This window comes from Mirounga leonina, unplaced genomic scaffold, assembly GCF_011800145.1.
Source record: "Mirounga leonina isolate KUSES-001 unplaced genomic scaffold, KU_Mleo_1.0 Mir_115, whole genome shotgun sequence".
Classification (NCBI taxonomy): Eukaryota; Metazoa; Chordata; class Mammalia; order Carnivora; family Phocidae; genus Mirounga; species Mirounga leonina.
Window position 1 is genome coordinate 84,797,509 of NW_023270268.1, and position 18,551 is coordinate 84,816,059.

General features: G+C 43.9%; 3 protein-coding genes across 6 annotated transcripts in view; 1 reads left to right on the plus strand and 2 right to left on the minus strand.

Moving 5' to 3' along the window:
- Positions 1 to 2,265: 2,265 nt before the first annotated feature.
- Positions 2,266 to 3,086, minus strand: NCBP2AS2 (NCBP2 antisense 2 (head to head)). The gene has a single exon (XM_034999885.1). The coding sequence runs from the start codon at positions 2,983 to 2,985 to the stop codon at positions 2,686 to 2,688; it is 300 nt and encodes a 99-aa protein (XP_034855776.1). The 5' UTR covers positions 2,986 to 3,086; the 3' UTR covers positions 2,266 to 2,685.
- Positions 3,087 to 3,132: 46 nt separating this feature from the next.
- Positions 3,133 to 11,770, plus strand: NCBP2 (nuclear cap binding protein subunit 2). The gene is made up of 4 exons (XM_034999884.1): positions 3,133 to 3,292; positions 7,148 to 7,329; positions 9,786 to 9,924; positions 10,786 to 11,770. Exons 1-4 carry the CDS (start codon positions 3,215 to 3,217, stop codon positions 10,855 to 10,857), a joined length of 471 nt encoding a protein of 156 aa, XP_034855775.1. The 5' UTR covers positions 3,133 to 3,214; the 3' UTR covers positions 10,858 to 11,770.
- An 867-nt stretch (positions 11,771 to 12,637) lies between these two features.
- Positions 12,638 to 18,551, minus strand: part of SENP5 (SUMO specific peptidase 5) — a 50,949-nt gene continuing 45,035 nt past the window's right edge. For 2 of the 4 annotated variants that reach the window (XM_034999887.1, XM_034999890.1), the window contains exons 8-10: positions 18,282 to 18,365; positions 16,751 to 16,801; positions 12,638 to 15,875 (exon numbers count right to left, since the gene is read on the minus strand). In XM_034999887.1, the coding sequence (XP_034855778.1) occupies positions 15,765 to 15,875; positions 16,751 to 16,801; positions 18,282 to 18,365 (246 nt within the window). In that variant the 3' untranslated portion in view covers positions 12,638 to 15,764. The remainder of the gene's footprint in view (positions 15,876 to 16,750; positions 16,802 to 18,281; positions 18,366 to 18,551) is intronic. The other 2 variants (XM_034999888.1, XM_034999889.1) reach the window with 1 other exon arrangement.

Below are 18,551 nucleotides of genomic sequence, written 5' to 3' on the forward strand. Positions count from 1 at the left end.
AGCCAAAGATGGCTTTTCTGCCCAAGTGCCATCTTGGAGACACCCCGGACTCTAGGGTCCCAAAGCTTCTTGGGACTTTTGCCTCTTCTCTCCCCCAGTTGCATCCACAATCTCAGAATTCCCTGGAGGAATTCCAGGGAATTGGTTGTAGCAGTCCATGTAGATTGTTGGTCTGGCCTCTAATAAATTTGTCCATAAAGTGTTGATATCTAGGTCTATGTAGCATCAAGGGGTGAATCAGAATTGCCCCGCAAGATAGCAGGATAAGTTGCTTCCCTGCTTCGCTTTCTGGCAGAACTTAGAAAAGCTTGAAAAGCTTGCCGGGAGATTGCCACTGGGGGTGGTGGGAAGAATTTGATGTTTCTCTTCAGTAATAGGGTAACTGGTGGGATGGCAAGCCAGTGACTACAATCATTGGAGGCTTCTCCAGTGAAGCAGGAGGCATCCAAATGACCTGTAGCTGGAGCAGAAAGGACCGTTTTCTCTCTCTGCTCCAACTCCCTCTAAAAAATGGAGGGAACTTAGTTCTTACACACTTCCTCCATGAGAAACAAACAAATGCCCCCTTCTCTTGCTTTCTCTCCTTCCTTACCAAAATGACCAATTTGTCCAGTAGTTTCATTGCTTCCGGCACTGCTTCCCTTTTTTTTTTTTTTTTTAAAGATTTTATTTATTTATTTGAGACAGAGAGAATGAGAGACAGAGAGCATGAGAGGGAGGAGGGTCAGAGGGAGAAGCAGACTCCCCGCCGAGCAGGGAGCCCGATGCGGGACTCGATCCAGGGACTCCAAGATCATGACCTGAGCCGAAGGCAGCCGCTTAACCAACTGAGCCACCCAGGCGCCCCACTGCTTCCCTTTTTGTCCCTGCCCATCTGGAGAAAAGACCTACCAGTGAGTGTGCTTACCTATGTTGAGGGTAGGGAGTCAGGCTGGGGACTGCTAATATTCTGCCGCTGAGATCCAGAGACAAATGTGGCAGAAAGGCCATAGAAGGAACAAGCTCCTCAGGCTCCTCACCGCCAGCCTCAAAGGAGAATCCAGAGTTGCCTATGGTCTGGGAGGAGTATTTGTCCTTTGGTAGGATAGGAGGGTAGGATGCCAAACCAGGACTTTGGTCATTCGGAGTGGGACTTCGGGCCTCAGAGAGGATTAAACAGCAGCACCTCTGATGGGATATCAAATCAGAAGTATGAACATTAGGAATGTTACTTTAGCTTCTCCATCCCCACAGGAGGTCTCTCCGGCCCTATCCAGCTCCTTCTCTGTAATTATCAGAAAGGCCAGGATATGGGGTGCCTGGGTGGCTCAGTCGTTAAGCGCCTGCCTCGGCTCAGGTCATAATCCCGGGGTCCTGGGATCGAGTCCCATGTCAGGCTCCCTGCTCCGCCGGAAGCCTGCTTCTCCCTCTCCCACTCCCCCTGCTTGTGTTCCTGCTCTCGCTGTCTCTCTGTCAGATAAATAAATAAAATCTTAAAAAAAAAAAAAAAAAGGCTAGGATATAAATTCTGGCTGGTCACCAGCCTAAAAGCATCTCCCATGGCTTCAAGCTTTCTAGATTGCACAATTACTTGTGGGGCCTAATTAGAGGTGATCAGAAAATCAGTCAGAAGCTTCATATGACAAGGCATTTCTGTATACTATGGATTTCCTACTCATGGGTCCATTAGCTATCTTGATTGTATCCCAGACCCTCTAAAACTGATAATAGGAATCCAGGTAGCTTGTTCCGTAATAGGCAGGTCCAGCGCCCAGTGGTGATAACGGGGTGGGGGACATGAAGGCCGGCATTAAAGGTCAGGGCAAATGCTACAGAGACTTGTGGTTAAGGACTTAGGCCTTGGAGTCAAACGCATGTATTCACATCCCAACTCTGCAAGGATGCGGCCTACATTTCCTCATATGAAAGTGATTGTAAGAGCACCTGGGTGGCTCAGTCGTTAAGCGTCTGCCTTCGGCTCAGCTCATGATCCCAGGTTCCTGGGATCAAGCCCCACATCGGGCTTCCTGCTCACCGGGGAGCCTGCTTCTCCCTCTGCCTACTCTGCCTGCCGCTCCTCCTGCTTGTGCTCTCTCTCAAATAAATAAAATCCTTAAAAAAAGAAAAGAAAGTGATTGTAAGGAGTGAGATAACCCCGCCCGGAGTGCAATTAGCAAGTACCAGCACAGAGTAAGCACTCCAAATGCGCGAACGAGTATTACCATGGGCCTATAGTCCCCAGGAACCCTAACCCACCTCGCTGGAGAAATACCACACTCACACCCATTACTCGGCTCACACATTTAATCAGAGGATTTTGGCAGCTGTGTCTTTCCATCCATGCTCTCTCCCCTGGAAGTAGCGCGCTGCTCTATCAGCGCAGAGGCGGCTTCATTGAACACGAGTTTTAGTCCCATGCGCACAGGGCAGACTCCTTCGGGCTGTGGTTCGGGTCATGGCTCTCTCTACGTGGTGTATCAGGGCCCGGGCTTGGGGGGCTTTCTTCACGCCGTGCCCAGTCCGATCACAGCGCTTCCCCGGGGATGTCGGTTTGGCCTGGGCTCTCTGACGAATGAGACCTCTGAAAGCCGACAGTCTGACTCAGGATTCAAAGCCGTGCTCAGTGCCCAGGATGACTGCTTAGCGCCGAGGCCCGCGTCGAGCCCAGAAGGGAAAGCCGGCGACCCTGGCCCGGCCCAGCCTGGTTTAGGGGTTAGCGCCCGGGCCCCTCTGGCTACCTGGCGGTGACCCCGGGCGTTCCCGGAGGCCGCGGCGCAGCTCCTGAGTGAAGGTGTCTCTGAAGCGGGCAGCGCGGCGACCTAGGGAGCCCGCGGGCCCAGCCGCGAGGGCTCGAAGACGCCGGGCTGCGTCCTGGCCGCGCAGCTGGGCCTGCATCAGCGCGAAGGCCGTGAGCTGCGCCGCACGCCGGATGGGCTTAGACTCGGACAGACGCTCCACCAGCTGCGGGCTGTACAGCAGTGCGGCCAGTAGCCGCCGAAGAACCATCCTCTGAACGTCCCGGAACCCGCAGCACGCCACTCTCGCTTCCGACGGGCGACAAATAAAGACGGACCACGTCTGCGCCCGCGCCGCCCGCTGACGACACTGCTGCGCTTGGATTGGTCCACAGGATGACCACCTTTTGCAGCCGCTTCCGCTCGTTTCCGCTTCCGCCAGCGCCGCGGCAGCCTCGTTGTTCCTGGAGTGCCGGTGTCTTCGCCCACCTCTCTGCACTATGTCCGGCGGCCTTCTGAAGGCGCTGCGCAGCGACTCCTACGTGGAGCTGAGCCAGTACCGGGACCAGCACTTCCGGGTGAGGGAGGCCGGGCCGCGAGAAGGGAAGGCCCAGGGCCAGAACGCTGAGAATCGGCTTGCTCTTGTCTCATTGTGTCGTTTTCCGTTCTTTGGTTTCCCGAAACGCGAAGTGAGGCCCCGGTGCCTGCTGGGGAACGGAGCTGAAAGGGCGTTTGGATATCACCGAATCCCCTTATCTCGTAGAGAATTTGAGGCTCGCTTTCCCATTCCCTTGCAGCTGCTCCCTTTCCCAGGCCAGTGCAGAGGGGTTCCGGTAGCAGTAGTAGTGGTGGCTTGCATTTGCACAGGCTATACCTTGGGAAGGTGACTTTGTGATATGAGGGGCAGGGGTGTCCTTTTCACACCTGGAGTACGGGGAAAGGGGGCGTCTTCCTGAACCAGGTACTTTGTATTACTTTTTAATTTCAAATTAGATCTGCCCTGTGGCGCGTGGAGCCCTTTCCTTCTTGGTCTAGTGGAACGGTCCTACAGAGTTCTACGCGGTGGCTGGGAGACACAAAGTTGAGCCTTGACTCCAACCATAGGGAGTCCTCGGAGTGGGCAGGTGGACTGTCCAAGCGAGGCACTTTAAGAGTCTAGGTGTCAAGTTCAGAGAACTGCTGGGTTTCAGAAGAGGGAGGTTTTAGTTTGGCCCATGTCATTGTAGGTTATGTGGGAAAAGGGAAGGCAGCAAATATTCAAGGTAGGCTGTTCAGTCTCAGCAAAGGTGGGGACGAGGTGGAGCGACACTCGTCAACCACTGATTATTAGGTAACTTTTATTGAGTACTGTTGCTTAAACCTGCTAAGCCCTAGAGGGAGAGGGAAGACGGTTTCCGCACCCTAAGAGTTTCTAATTTTCCAGTAGGGATTGTAAACGGCGGGAAGTAATCATAATCTAGAGCAGAAATGGTGAGGGGAAAGGGACTCCTGTGAGGATTCAGAAAAGGGAGACGGCTTGTGATGGGAAAGGAGGAGCGCGTGTAGAAGAAGATGGGCGTGGAGAGTGCGTACAACGTGTTAGCGGGGTAGGGGAAAGGAAATTTTGTTTTGAGGCCAGATTGAGGAAGACCTGAAATTCGTTCGCTAAGGCAGCCATTTTTAAATGCTTACTATATGCCAAGCACGGTTTTCACTTTTATCACTTTTACAGTTCTCGTTACTTTAGAAAGTTCCACATCATTACCATCTTGAATTTCAGGCATCCTATGAGAGTAAAACTGTGAAAGGTTTCAACTTGTTATTCATCTATGTAGTCTAAGGCCTGTAGCTTTATTTAGATAGTAGTAAGATACTGTCATGAGGAACTTCTAATGTTCTCTGAGTGAAATCCAGGTTAATATACCTTAAGTAAGGACTTACACCACAGTTGTCTTAAGCTATAGGTTGTTTGTTTGGAATAGTCTGTTTGTTTGGATTACTTACATGTGTGGGAAGAAAAAGAAAAGGCCTCCCGGTAATTTTAATAAATCATTAACAGCAGGGATATAAATAAGATGAATCTACTTTATGTAATGTCTCATTCCAAAGTTCTGAAAACTTGTTTTTAATGTAGAATGACTCTTTATCCTGTGGACTTTTCAAGGAAGTATGGGATTGGGCATAAGACTGAGTTTGGGGGTGGTGGTGGGGAGACTGGGTTTGGATTCCAACTGCAACTACTGAGTAGCAGTATGACCTTGAACAAGTTACTTAACTGCCTTCTCAGGTGTCAAAGTTAATAAATTAGGATCTACCTCATTCACTTCTGAGAATTAAATGCAATTTCATACGTGGAAGTCTCTGACCTGCGAGACTTCTCACTTCTATTCACACTTCTAAAAAAATTTCTTTTGGGGGTGCCTGGGTGGCTCAGTCGTTAAGCGTCTGCCTTCGGCTCAGGTCATGATCCCAGGGTCCTGGGATCGAGCCCCACATGGGGCTCCCTGCTCAACGGGAAGCCTGCTTCTCCCTCTCCCACTCCCCTTGCTTGTGTTCCCTCTCTCGCTGTCAAATAAATAAATAAAATCTTAAAAAAAAAAAAATTTCTTTTGGAGGGGCGCCTGGGTGGCTCAGTTGGTTAAGCAACTGCCTTCGGCTCGGGTCATGATCTCCGGGTCCTGGGATCGAGCCCCGCATCGGGCTCCTTGCACAGTGGGGAGCCTGCTTCTCCCTCTCCCTCTGCCTGCCGCTCTCCTGCTTGTGTTCTCTCTGTAAAATAAGATTTAAAAAAAAATCTTTAAAAAAAATTTCTTTTGGAGCATACCCTTCACGTTGTTCTGTAACTTTTTTCACTATGGTCATCACTGTCTCAAGAGATGTTCCTTGTAACTGCATGTGCATATGCGTATACATTATTTATTTATTTTTTTTTTTTTTAAAGATTTTATTTATTTATTCATGAGAGACAGAGAGAGAGAGGCAGAGGGAGAAGCAGGCTCCCAAGGAGCAGGGAGCCCGATGTGGGACTCGATCCCAGGACCCTGGGATCATGACCTGAGCCGAAGGCAGATGCTTAACCATCTGAGCCACCCAGGCGCCCTACATTATTTATTGATGTACCATAATTTATTTCATCATTTTCCTTTATTTTGATTTCCTTTAGACGGTTTCTCTATCCCTCCATTCTGCCACTGGATGTGATCACATGAGACCTCTTAGTCTGGGCTCGGTGCTACAAAGCTTTCAGAGACAAGTAATGCAAAGTCTGGTTCTCAGAGTGAAGGAAACTGGACCAGCATTATATATGGAGTAGTAAATGAAGAAGGGAGGTCTCTTGGGAAATGCTCTAGGGGCCTGAGCGTAGATCTATTCAGCTCCTTTCCAAACTGGAATACCACTGTATGGTTGATGTTAGAGCCTTAACCTGAGAGCCTGAGAGCAGGTCAGTGGGGAGGTGTTCTATTTAGTTAGCATTTGTCCTCCCCAGTGTGGAGGCCAGAAGAGAAGGTCCGAGGACGACCAACTGGTTTCTGTGCAGGCATGTAAAATACCGTATCTAGCCCATGACGAGCCCCAGGGATTGTCAGGTAGGTTGGCTGAAGCCCAGTTATATTCCTGTCTCTGGCTTCATCCTGTCTTCCAAATTAGGAAGCCTGTCAAGAACATAAGTTCTCGGGGCACCTGGGTGGCTCAGTGAGTTAAGCGTCTGCCTTCAGCTCAGGTCATGATCCCAGGATCCTGGGATCGAGCCCCGCATCGGGCTCCCTGCTCAGCAGGGAGCCTGCTTCTCCCTCTGCCCCTTCCCCTGCTTTTGTGCACTTGCGCGCGCTCTCTCATGCTCTCTTGTTCTCACAAAAATAAGTAAATTTAAAAAAAATAAAAGGTAAGGGAACCTTTTTATATAAAAAAAAAACCCATAATCTCTCATTTTTTGTGATCACTACATTTTCTCCTAAACTCAGAAAAATATATGAGCATGTAAACCATCTAAGCAGTTGTTTTGAACATTCTCTATGGGATTATTATAAGGGATACCCTATCTCTGAAAATCCATTTATTTTTCAGTACAAAAAAGCCCTTTCTAGTATATTGGTTCAAGATGCGGAAATTAAATTCAAGCAATGGGAGGAGGTTCCAGTGCTGAGGATATGGAGCGTGCGGAGAAAAGGCATGCCATCTGCATGGCAGTATGGCACAGGAGAAAGGCTAATGCAACATGACCCTTAAGCTGTGGCTGTCTCCTGAAGGCAGTCTGGACTTGCAGAAGTGCGTCACAGAATCTGAACACCTCTCTCTCTCTCTTTCTCTGGCAAGGGATTTGTGGTAGACTGGGTTGACGAGAGCTGATTCCCAAATTAGAATTAATGACAGTTTTTGCCATACTTGGGAATGCTATTTAAGCAGGACTCTTCTTAGATTGTGTTGCTGAACTTTTTCTCTATTTGACATTCCAGGGTGACAATGAAGAACAGGAAAAATTACTGAAGAAGAGCTGTACATTGTATGTTGGAAATCTTTCCTTTTACACAACTGAAGAACAAATCTATGAACTCTTCAGCAAAAGTGGTGACATAAAGAAAATCATTATGGGCCTGGATAAGATGAAGAAAACAGCATGTGGGTTCTGCTTTGTGGAGTATCCTTCCTGTGTGTCTGGTGTAGCTGTTGGGTGAGGGTGGGGCCAAGAGTGGCTAGTTTAAGAAAATGAGTGAGACCATCCAGTAATTAGCATCCCTGTACTTTACCTCTCCTTCCTTCATCTAGCTCTTACCTTCTGCCCAGTGTGTCCACACTCTTGTGTTGTAAAAGCTGCTAACATTTACATTCTGTTCTGAAATCCATGCTTTGTTTAGAATTGATTCTTTAAGAAACAATCTTTTGAAAATATATGCTCATGGTGTTTACAAAAGTACAAAAGGTATAGGGAAAATCTCTGTATTGTTCTAAACCCAGACAGTTACCAGGCTCTCGGGTATCTTTCCAGCAGTGATCCTGTGGATGCATGGTAGCATACTGCATGCACTATTTTTTCCCCACCTTGGAGATTGTTTTATGTTAGCACACACAGGTCTACCTCTTTTTTAAATGGCTGTATAGTATTTCATTATGTAGATGTATATAGCTTGATTTTACATAAGGTCAAAACCAAATTATCGTCTCCCTGAAAATTCTGTAAATATTGGACCTCCTGGATTTTTTGCTTGGGGTTTTTTTCTCCTAACATTTTCTTTTTTGGTCACTTTGTCTTATTTTCTGAGAAATTTCCCAGACCTCATCTAACATGTTTCAAAAAATTTTGTTTGTGCCCCAAATTACCGGGGAACTTTTTTTCTTTTCTGGGGGAGGGGGAGGTTGTATTTATGCTGTAAATTTTCCTTAAATATCTGGTGATCCCTAGGTTCCCAGACATAATTAGGGAAAAGAAGGCTAACTTTGTGGGCCCAGGCAACTCTCAAGTTGCTGCCCTGCCTTTGGTAAACGTGGGTTTCCTAAATGCCAGAATGAAAAGGGATTTTATTTTGACTTACTAACATCAAAGACACTACCCTATAGGGTTCCTCCAGTTGGTTTGTTCAAAACTCTGTCGTTCTGTTTTTATTTGCCTGGGTTTAAATGCCTTCCTGCTAGCAGGTCATCTTCCCACATACAGACCTTTAATTAAACCCTATTTGCTGTCTCCTTTAAGCCCCTTCAAGAATATTTCAAACTGTGGGGCGCCTGGGTGGCTCAGTTGGTTAAGCAACTGCCTTCGGCTCAGGTCATGATCCTGGAGTCCTGGGATCGAGTCCCGCATCGGGCTCCTTGCTCGGCAGGGAGTCTGCTTCTCCCTCTGACCCTCCTCCCTCTCATGCTCTCTGTCTCTCATTCTCTCTCGCAAATAAATAAAATCTTAAAAAAAAATTAAGAATATTTCAAACTGTGACTTTGTTTCATCCATTAGCACTCTTCCTTCACTTTCTTGAACCTCTAGTTTGCTGAGGGCCTCTTCTGTTCTTTGGCTGTATATATCTTTTCTGTCATTTTAATGGGGTCTTGAAAAGGATATGAGAAATGTTCTTACTCTGTTAGCTTGAACTAGAAGCCCTACTTTCGAACCTGTTCCAAACTTTGGATTTTGGGGTCTGAGTTCTGGGCTCTACAAGCTTCTTCCATCCCCCTTCAGACATGAGAGACAAGAGTGCCCAGATTTTACATCCGCCTCAGGTGCCAATAGCATCAAAGTTCAGAGGGTACAGGGAGAACGAGAAGACACAAAGCAAGTCCACCTTGTAGGTAATACTCAGTCTCTGAGAACTGAATGCTTCTGCATTTGTCGTGTGTGTGAGAGATCCACAATCATAATAGCAGATGATTGCCAAGAGAGGCTGCCATTGCCAGTGTTTTTTCTCACTTTGCTCTTTTATCATGTCATTCATCCAGCAAAAAATTACTGAATGCCCATTATGTGCTAGGCATCGTGTAGGTGTTGGACACTGGAATTTCAGCAAGTGCTTCCCCACCCGTGTAATTGAAGACAGTAGAGTTCCGCATTTCCCTGAACCCAGCTAATGATAATTGCTTATAGATTTTAATATCACTCCAAAGGTAGATTGAGTGGATCTGATTAAATAGGTTTGGGAACACCTAACCTGAGTAATAGGATACTGAGTCTTTCCTTCTAATGAAATGCAACGGCAATTCCATATGCACTGTAACCTTCTCTTTTTATTAAGGTTGAATATACAGTTCCAAATTTGGATGCTTTTGTTTCCTTGGATAAGAAGTGTGCATTTTGTGCTCTAAACCTGCACTGAACGTATTTATACTTTATAAACCAAAATATGGGGACAATGGGACCAAATAATTATCAGCAGGATTATCTAGGAAATCACGATCAGTAGCCTTGGATAAATCATAGTTGACTCTTTAAGTGCTTCTGGACCAACTTCAAACAGGCTTGTGCAAACCAAATTACTATCTTTGAAATCCATCTGGTTGGATTTGTTTTTGTACTGTTTCTTAACAACTCAGCTTCATTTAGATGTTGTTTTCTGTATTTCCAAAAATGTTTGGAGAAATGCTATATAGTGTTCCTTAATACTTACACTTAAGATACTATTCAAGAGCAGATGCAGAAAATGCCATGAGGTACATAAACGGAACTCGTCTGGATGACCGGATCATTCGCACAGACTGGGACGCAGGCTTTAAGGAGGGAAGGCAGTATGGCCGTGGGCGATCTGGGGGCCAGGTATGCAGGAAGGTTCTCTTGGCTCAGTCTTTGCCTGGTATCTCAGTCCTAGTGACAAGGGCTTTGTCACTTTGTGTTTGCTCTTTTAGAAAATAATTTTGTGCCTATAACCGTTGGCTTGAAGTGACTCTGAAAACTACCCATTAGGATTGGTAAATTATAGATTCTATACATTTTCACAAGTAACCATTATTGGACTTCTGCTAGGGGCATTTTGTACCTGTAAGTGTCTAGAACAAAAGGAAAATGCATTGAAATAAATTTTAAGTTTTTAATTTTAAAATAGCTTAAGTACTTATTTTTTGGAATATGCTACTTTTGAATGCTATTGAGTATGAGCATGATGTTTGGTTTAAAAAAAAAAACAGGCAGGGGCGCCTGGCTGGCTCAGATGGTAGAGCATGTGACTCTTGATCTCGGGGTCATGAGTTCAAGCCCCATGTTGGGCGTAGAGTTTATTAAGTAAGCAAACAAAACCATTACATAATTTTTTTTTTTTTTTAAGATTTTATTTATTTGAGAGAGAGAGATAGTGAGAGAGAGAGAGCACTAGCAGGGTGGGGAGGGAGAAGCAGGCTTCCTGCTGAGCAGGGAGCCTGATGCGGGGCTCGATCCCAGGATCACGACCTGAGCCAAAGGTAGACGCTTAACGACTGAGCCACCCAGGCGCCCCACGTAATCTTAATTTTGCAAGGCAGTTGAGCTTTACATCTGTTGCTCAAAAAAATGTTAGGTCCTGCCTGAATGTTCACATTATGACACCTGAAAAGGCTGAACAGTTTGCCTGCTGATGTGTTTGTGGGAGGCATATTCATTATACCAGTCTCCTCTATAATGTAACTTATGTTCTTTTCAATTAAGGTACGAGATGAGTATCGGCAGGACTATGATGCTGGGAGAGGAGGCTATGGAAAACTGGCCCAAAACCAGTGAGTGGTGAGAGCCCCATCATGAAAACTCACTCCTTTGGCCTGTTGAATTTGCCATGCATTACCCAAGGTCTGCAAACCTGCCCACTTTTAACATGTTTTGATCAAGGTCTCTACTGAGCTCGAAGCCATTTCATGGTTGTCCTTTGAAAACTATTAAAGGACAGAATCCAAAAGAATGCCTTTAAATCTTGGCCATACGTCAGGTTGCTGGAATGATTTTATGTCACCAGGTCAGAATTTGTGTTCTGTGGCAACAGATTTATCAGCCCAAAACACTACACTTTTTTTAGGAAGTTGGAAAATTTTAAAAATTGATAATAGGTTCGTGGTCTTCACTGGGGCCTCAAAAATTTTAAGTTTGCAGGAAATAAAAATGTAATAAATGGGGTTTTGCTATGTTGTATTGTTCTGAATTAGTAAGATGTTTGACAACTGAGTTTGTTTTCTGTGTTGAGTTCTAATCTCTAAAGGCAAACTTAGAGGAGTCAAGGGAACTTCCTCAATTGTTGATGCAAAAGTAAGCCTTAGACTGTCCTAGGAGATACCACCAGCTTATGTGCTTTATGTATTAAGACTTGACTAGTATTTACTGTACACATTTTTCAAAAGATGTGTTCTACTTAAAGATTCATTTTCAGAGTGATCTCAGGAATGGACTGGGTTTAAAAAAGAGCTTGAAAAATCAAGAGAACACTTACCAAGAACAATCAAAATTGCTTCCCACAGGAAATGTGTTTCAGCCAATTTTCATTTGAAGTCTGTCTTGTTTTTTCCTCTAATTGTGCTTACCGAGCTTCAGAGCCTGTATAGTGAGCTGGTAGTCTCTGTGAAGGGGGGTCTACAAATTTATTTTGCATTTGTAAGGCACAAGGTGATTAATATATATCAACTGTTGCTCATTAAACTTAGTCTAATATAATTTTCCCTTACGTAAGTGAAATTTTTTCATCTAGCAACAGAGTATCTCCTAATTCACTAGAGTTTTTGAAAGTTGGGGCTGACGTATCTCAATGTGAACATCTTTCACATTATAGTAAGTACAGGTTCTCTAAGTTCAAGCTGATTATTTGGATTAAGAGCTATAACTAGGGCGCCTGGGTGGCTCAGTTGGTTAAGCGACTGCCTTCAGCTCAGGTCATGATCCTGGAGTCCCTGGATCGAGTCCCGCATCGGGCTCCTTGCTTGGCAGGGAGTCTGCTTCTCCCTCTCCCACTCCCCGTTTGTGTTCCCTCTCTCGCTGTGTCTTTCTCTGTCAAATAAATAAATAAAATCTTTTTTAAAAAAAAAAAAAGAGCTATAACTAGTTCTAAGTGCTTAGGAAAGAACCATTTGCAGATGTTTAATGAGGACATAATCATTTTGAAAATTTCTTTTACACTGTAGTTTGAATTAATGTATTTTAGAATTCTGTAGTAAAATAGAATTCAGATTTCTACAGGCCTTAAAACCACAGACCGTGGTTCCTGTTTGCACTGTCAGACCAAGTTATCTTTGTCTCTGCCCACTGCCTCACCTATGCAGCGGTGACACTGGAACACGTACTCTGGACTATCCGTGAGTGAGGTGAATTTGCGCATGTCCGTTTTGATTTGACAGTTACCTGACACGGGAGCCACCAGCTATGCTCAGAGAACACTGCCATCATTGCAGAAAACTCTGTTGGGCGGTGTTATTTAAGGGTAGGCTGCTGGTCACTGCTCATAAATGAGCCTTGTCCTGAGGAGAGCATCCCTTTGAGAAACTACTCACCAAACAGTACATGTTATTCAAGAGAACACACATTTATAAAGGCATTTAGTTTATTTTTCAAAAAAATATTTTTGCTAGAAGGTTTGAGTAATTTTACATGATCACAATCTTTAAATAAATTCTTTTTCTGACCAAAAGGTACCATTTAAGTGAACAGCTTATCTAGGCTGTTTCTGTAACACCCAAATACAATTAGCACTTCTCTGATGGTACAGTCCCTAGGTCTTAATTATCTATAGGCCAGGAGGCAGAGCCTCACACATAAGAAAAGCAGGTGCTTTACAACTGCTGATTAGTTTGGTTTCTTAACATAATTAAGCAGAGCAGGTAGTCAGTATATTCAGTTCACACTATTAACACGCTTGAAGGGTCTGATTCACCCAGAGCTCTCCCAGTCAGCACTTCTAACCCAGGGAAGCAGTGAACCAAAACTGCAGAGAAAAAGGGCAGCTCTAGACTAGTGCTGGCTGTGTCCCAGTTAGGGCTATTGTTCTGTTCCAACTATGAATCCAACATGACTGGTGTCACTCATATTCAGTGATAAATACGATGCAAAACCAAAAAGTGATTTGTGGACTTTTGGCAGCAACTGCTGCTTTTCCCTTCCTTAAGAGGTCCCCTTTCTTAAGAGAACTCAAATAAAAGTTGAATTAAATCTACATTCATTGCTACAGATTTAACATAAGGACAAATCACTGGAAAGAAATAACTACAGACTAGTAAGTTTGTTGATGGACAGGACTGGGCACAGCTTGAAGGCACATCGTAAGCAGCTTTTAGTTTGTACAAGGCCTGCACTCAACCCCCAAAGCACAAGGGCTGCCCACGTTGTGGGCACCCAAACAATTCAGTGCCAAGCTAGTGACAATAAAACAATGCCTGCCTCTTCCACCAGCAGCCCAGACTACATTTCAAAAATGTCTTTGTTGCAAGGAAGAAATTATTGCAAACATGAGGACAAAGGCCCTTCTGATAGAGGGCTTGGACTAAATAGAGGTTCACACCTAGTCACAAGAATAGGGGGAAAAGCGACTATATGTGTCATGAAACCCAAGTTTCATGAACAGAGAAACATTTTGAACCAGATTCGTAAAATATTTGACATTTAGGCAAAAGCATGCCAGACAATGCACCTCAAGCTGCCTTATTAAACTGGAAGTGAAAGGGAAGCTGGCCTTGGACAGTTCGCTTTAGTTACCTATGCGCACCCCTGCTTGCCTCAGAGGGTGACCCATTTCTCAGACTGGAGGAAATGGCAACTCAAGTTTTGGGCGTGAAGATTCAGAACACAGTTGTGTGTGTCTTTTCTACATGCCTCGTTCTGTCGGTGAGGAGGTGAGCTGGAGTTCTAAAGTTTAAGATATTGTCAATCCACAGCTTAGTTATACTGGCTACTTTGTATAACTACCTCCCTCCCCTCCCCCGCAAAAGTTAAGCAAATGTCTTACATACAGATCTGAAAAAATCTCACGTTTGGGTAATCATGTAGGAAAACCTCAAGAACATATCCTCCCCACTTAAATGGCCATCTTTGCTAATGCTAACATAACCCTAACTGTAGCAGCATAAAGTGCCTCTGATCTCAGTCAGAAATACTGACCTGGTTTTACAGTAAGTCCAGAGGGCTCTGGAGAGTGCTGGGGCTCTTTACAACGTAAACACTTGGGTGTTGGTGCTTAGAATATCTGGGGGCTGGGGACCCTGCATGTAAACATGTTAGGACTCTACCCTCAACTGCTGGCAACCTCACCTTCTGGCCAAGTTAAACTGCACGTTTTAGCTTTTTATTTTCAATACCCCACACCTAACCAGCATAATGCCAAGCATCTTCTGTCATTAACTTGGTATTCTGTGTAAGCTTCTGAGATTCTTACCTACACCTTTGTGTTTTTTTCTGCCCCAGTTCAAAAGATAATTGGGTAATTTAACATGCATCTTTCTGGATTCCCCTTCCTTTCAAATATCACAAAAGGCTAGAATAAAGATGTAAGATCCATTACTTTAATCCTAATGCAGCTAAGCAAAGGACAAAATGTGGAGCCCCGCATGCTGCTGAGATCACTAGAGGTTAAGAGCAAAAAAACAACATCTGCTATGCTCCTGTGCAGTCAAGTCTTGTTACCCTTCCTCTTCTCTCCTCCCCACCCATCTGCAAAAGACCTGGTCAGTCTTCAGTTTTAAAGATTTAATATTTTAAACACCCTTGGAAAAAGAAAGGTGTTTGGCAAATCTGAATTTCTTCCATATGGGAGATCACACAAGGATAACCACAACTTGTAAAGTACTTAGAAAGGCTGAATTCTCATGTATTTGACCACTAGTTTAATGGGTATTAACATTTTTAATGGGCCAAAACCAAAAATCCAGAGAATTCAGTGTTCCAGCAAAAGCCTTTATAAGATCTAGGAATTTGTTTATAATTCTTCTTAAAGCCAAGATCAAAATTTCTCATGTGTTAATATAACTGGACCCCCAAAGTTGTCTTTTTCTCACACCTTCATCCACTCCTCCCAGAGTAGGCACTGCACTTTATAATATAGTGTGCCTCTAAAAACACAACACCCCAGTCAGGTTTGGCCACTTTCTTCTCACCCTTCAAAAGGAACGCAACTCGGCAAGACTCACTTGGAGAGGGAAGTCAGTGAAAGGTGCAGCAGGTAAAACAGGACTGGCTTTGTCAAAACCACCACTCCTAGCTACCCTTTACGCCCCAGGGAACAACTATCATTCTCAGAGTTAGGTTGTATTGAAAACATCCTGTGCTTTTAGGTTCTGGGATTAAATTTTAAACCTGTGTTCAGTTCACGTCTAAGTTTCAAAAGCCGCACCAAATCTACTAGGCTTTTTTTTTTTTTTTTTTTTTTTTTAAATACTCTGCACTGCATGCTCTGTCTATATGCATGCGTTTGGATAATAAATATTAAATATGGGGGAAACACACGGAATCCATAAAATTAAAAATAAAACCAAACTGAACATTAAAAAATAGTACACGGTAGCTAGAGAAATGAATAGGGCAAAAAACAAATTTGAGGTAACAATAGTGGCCCAACACCACTGATCTGAAATATCTATAAAAATTCAAATAAGTGTTTGGAGATTCAAGTAACAAACCATCTGCTTCAACTTGGTCAGACCTCCCAGAGTCCCTGCTGAGTTTCAGTCCATGAGCCGGCACTCACATAGCTCCTTGTAAATCCTCTTCCGCACTCGGGGCATGTCCTCTTGGGAAAACTGGAAAGGCTGCTCTAAGGCGAGGCACTTGCAGTACTGCAAAGGTCCCAGAAACACGTAAGTGGCATGTGGAGCTAGGAAGCAGCCCAGTGTATTTTCCCAGATGCAGACCTAACAGAATAGGGTCTAAGGCAGCATTTTAAAGTTGGGTTGTAAAACACATTGCTTTAAAACATTGACCTCCAAATTATAGTCACCTTTCCCAGTAAGTATATTGCTTGGGGTCTCCCCTCTTTGCCCACACAATATGTGAAAGGCAGAAACTGATGAAGAGGCTCCAATTATTCTAAAGGTGTAATGTGCGGAGAGGGCAGCTAGACCTAACGGTCTTTAAGTGAGAACCTGAGTTTGTTTACAAACCCCAGACATTAATGAGTCAGAGGAATGAGCCCATCTTTCATGATCTCTGCAAATCTCTAAGCTCATGAATTATATACGATTTCCTTTGTAAGAATAATGTCTAACAAAATTTTCAGTAGCCCGTTAAAGACCACTAAGGGAACACACAGCAGGAGAAAGCAGTTTTTGAATGTGGCCTTTTTTTTATAAAAATGTAATTAGTTTTTTATTCTGTGGTTAAAGACCACTTGCCAATGGTTAAAAAAATATAGTTAATTCTGCAAATGCCAAGGGTCTACAATACAGATTCAGGTCAGTCTCTGTTGTGCCTTACTAATAACCTCTGATAAGAGCTGGATACCAGTTGTTCATTCTTGGCTTTAGAAGGTGGTGCTTCTAATGATAACATCTGAAAATGCAGAAACTACAGCTCCCCATCAACAAAGGAAGGGAAGGAGGAAATCCTGTTACCTGTTCCTAGTGCCAGGTACATACCACAGGGGCTCCCATCTGTCTAAGCCCAACAAATTTAATTCACACATCCTAAATTCTGGAAAAACAGATTTCTTTACCTGGAGCACAAAGACTCCACAGTCACTGTCATTTTTCTGTTGTGGAATACACTAAAGAGAAAAACAAAATGATCATTAAAATAAAACCCAAGTACTTGTCTTCAGATAATTTGTTTTTATGGAAAAATGAGCAAGAGACAAGAAATCCGTCTCTGTCCAAGACAGCTGGTGGACTGGTATGTACCTCTGGTATTTAAAGTATGGGATTTTATGGAGGCATCTAGCCACATCAAAAGAGCAAGCAACCAACTGTAACTTATAGAACATTTTGCCTAAATGGGAGAAATAGGAAATCAAAATCCTATTTTAAAACTTCCATTTGGATAACTAGTTTTACTATCAGATTATTGACAATGGAATCAAAATGGAATTGTGGATCAAAAAGCATATGCCTGGACTCTGAATACTTACTACCAATCCTGCTTAGCAGTCTCCACTTTTTATCTCCTACTACACAACTCTTACTCTTTGAAAGAAATCATAAAGATAAGCAGTAGGTTTCCAAAAGAACTGGTTATGTATTCTGCCTAGAGTGGAGTATGAAAGATCCTGACTAAATTTAGACTACCCGGATATTCTAGTTGGGTAAGTGTAGAAAATTTACAAGTCCAATTCTGGTTTAAACTAAAAGACTAGGTTATTAAAAGAAAATTTATGCTTAGTTTATTTAAACCTATAGCATTTGGGACAGGTCAAGGATGAACAAATAAATCTGGTGCTTTGGGGTTTGGCTTAAAGTTTGTTTCAAGATTCTGCCTCTAAGACTGTGTTCAGTGATCCAGACAGACCTGAGATCAAGGACCTGACTCTCAATAGTTCTGATGGCCTTTGGGGAAGGTTACACCTACGCTTCAGTTTTCTTATCTACAGAATAAAGATGATGCTCATCCCTAAATGACCAACCTGCCTACCTCACAGGTTGTAAGGATCAGATGAGATCACACATGCAAAAACACTTTGAAAACAATAAAGCAGTGACCATAAAATTTAAGACACTGGTATCTGTGACAGCAAGGAGAAGCCGTGCCTGGGCACTCTGCCCCACATATAGCCTGAGTATCTATAGGGCAAACATAGTGTTGCTTTCAGACTGAAATACTCAAGGCACTGTCTTCCCCAAATGCCTGGTAAGAAGTCCAGTGCACTTCCTCCCTTAGTGGATCCAAATGGTCATTTCAGCATTTCTCTGGGTCTATGTGGGTCATCTGGAAATAAGACACAAGAGGCAGGTGCCACCAAAAGAAAAAAGTTACATATCTATTTTTCCCCCCAATATGGCAACCATATCAGTAGCAGCTGCCCCTGCCCCAAGGATGAAATGAGTAAATTTGTTCCCCACAAGCACTGGGAAACTAAGCGGCTAGATGGTCAATACTAAACAGAGGTTTATTCTCAGCTGCTTCCTTGCAGCCTCCAGACTCTCACTGGTTATCTCCATCATCAGTCTTAAAATGCTTCTTAAAGACACCCGCCCCTAAGATGATTCCATCCCCTTGACATGCCTGAGTTTTCATTTTTATCACATACTTACCTTTGTAACAGCAGTCTGCCAACCCTGAAGAAATTCAGGTCTATTTTTTTCTCTGGCTTCAGTCAGCAAATACTTTCTTATATTCTGGTTAAAAAGAAACCACAACACAGATGCTGTGTTCCATCAGTTGGTGAAAAATGGAACCTGCCCACAGCAGACAGAAGCAAAGGAGGAGGCTGTGGCCCCACCATCGGGCAAAGTCTGCATTAAAGAGTTTAAAGCTGAACTTTATTTCTGACCTTTCAGTTCATAGTGACTCAGACCTTCTAT

Bases quoted from the DNA above. Each gene is read 5' to 3' on its own strand.
- NCBP2AS2 (XM_034999885.1), bottom strand. From the start codon at position 2,985: ATGGTTCTTCGGCGGCTACTGGCCGCACTGCTGTACAGCCCGCAGCTG.
- NCBP2 (XM_034999884.1), top strand. From the start codon at position 3,215: ATGTCCGGCGGCCTTCTGAAGGCGCTGCGCAGCGACTCCTACGTGGAG. The intron at 3,293-7,147 runs GTGAGGGAGGCC...TTGACATTCCAG, and splicing joins ACCGGGACCAGCACTTCCGG to GGTGACAATGAAGAACAGGA. The intron at 7,330-9,785 runs GTATCCTTCCTG...CTTACACTTAAG, and splicing joins TGTGGGTTCTGCTTTGTGGA to ATACTATTCAAGAGCAGATG.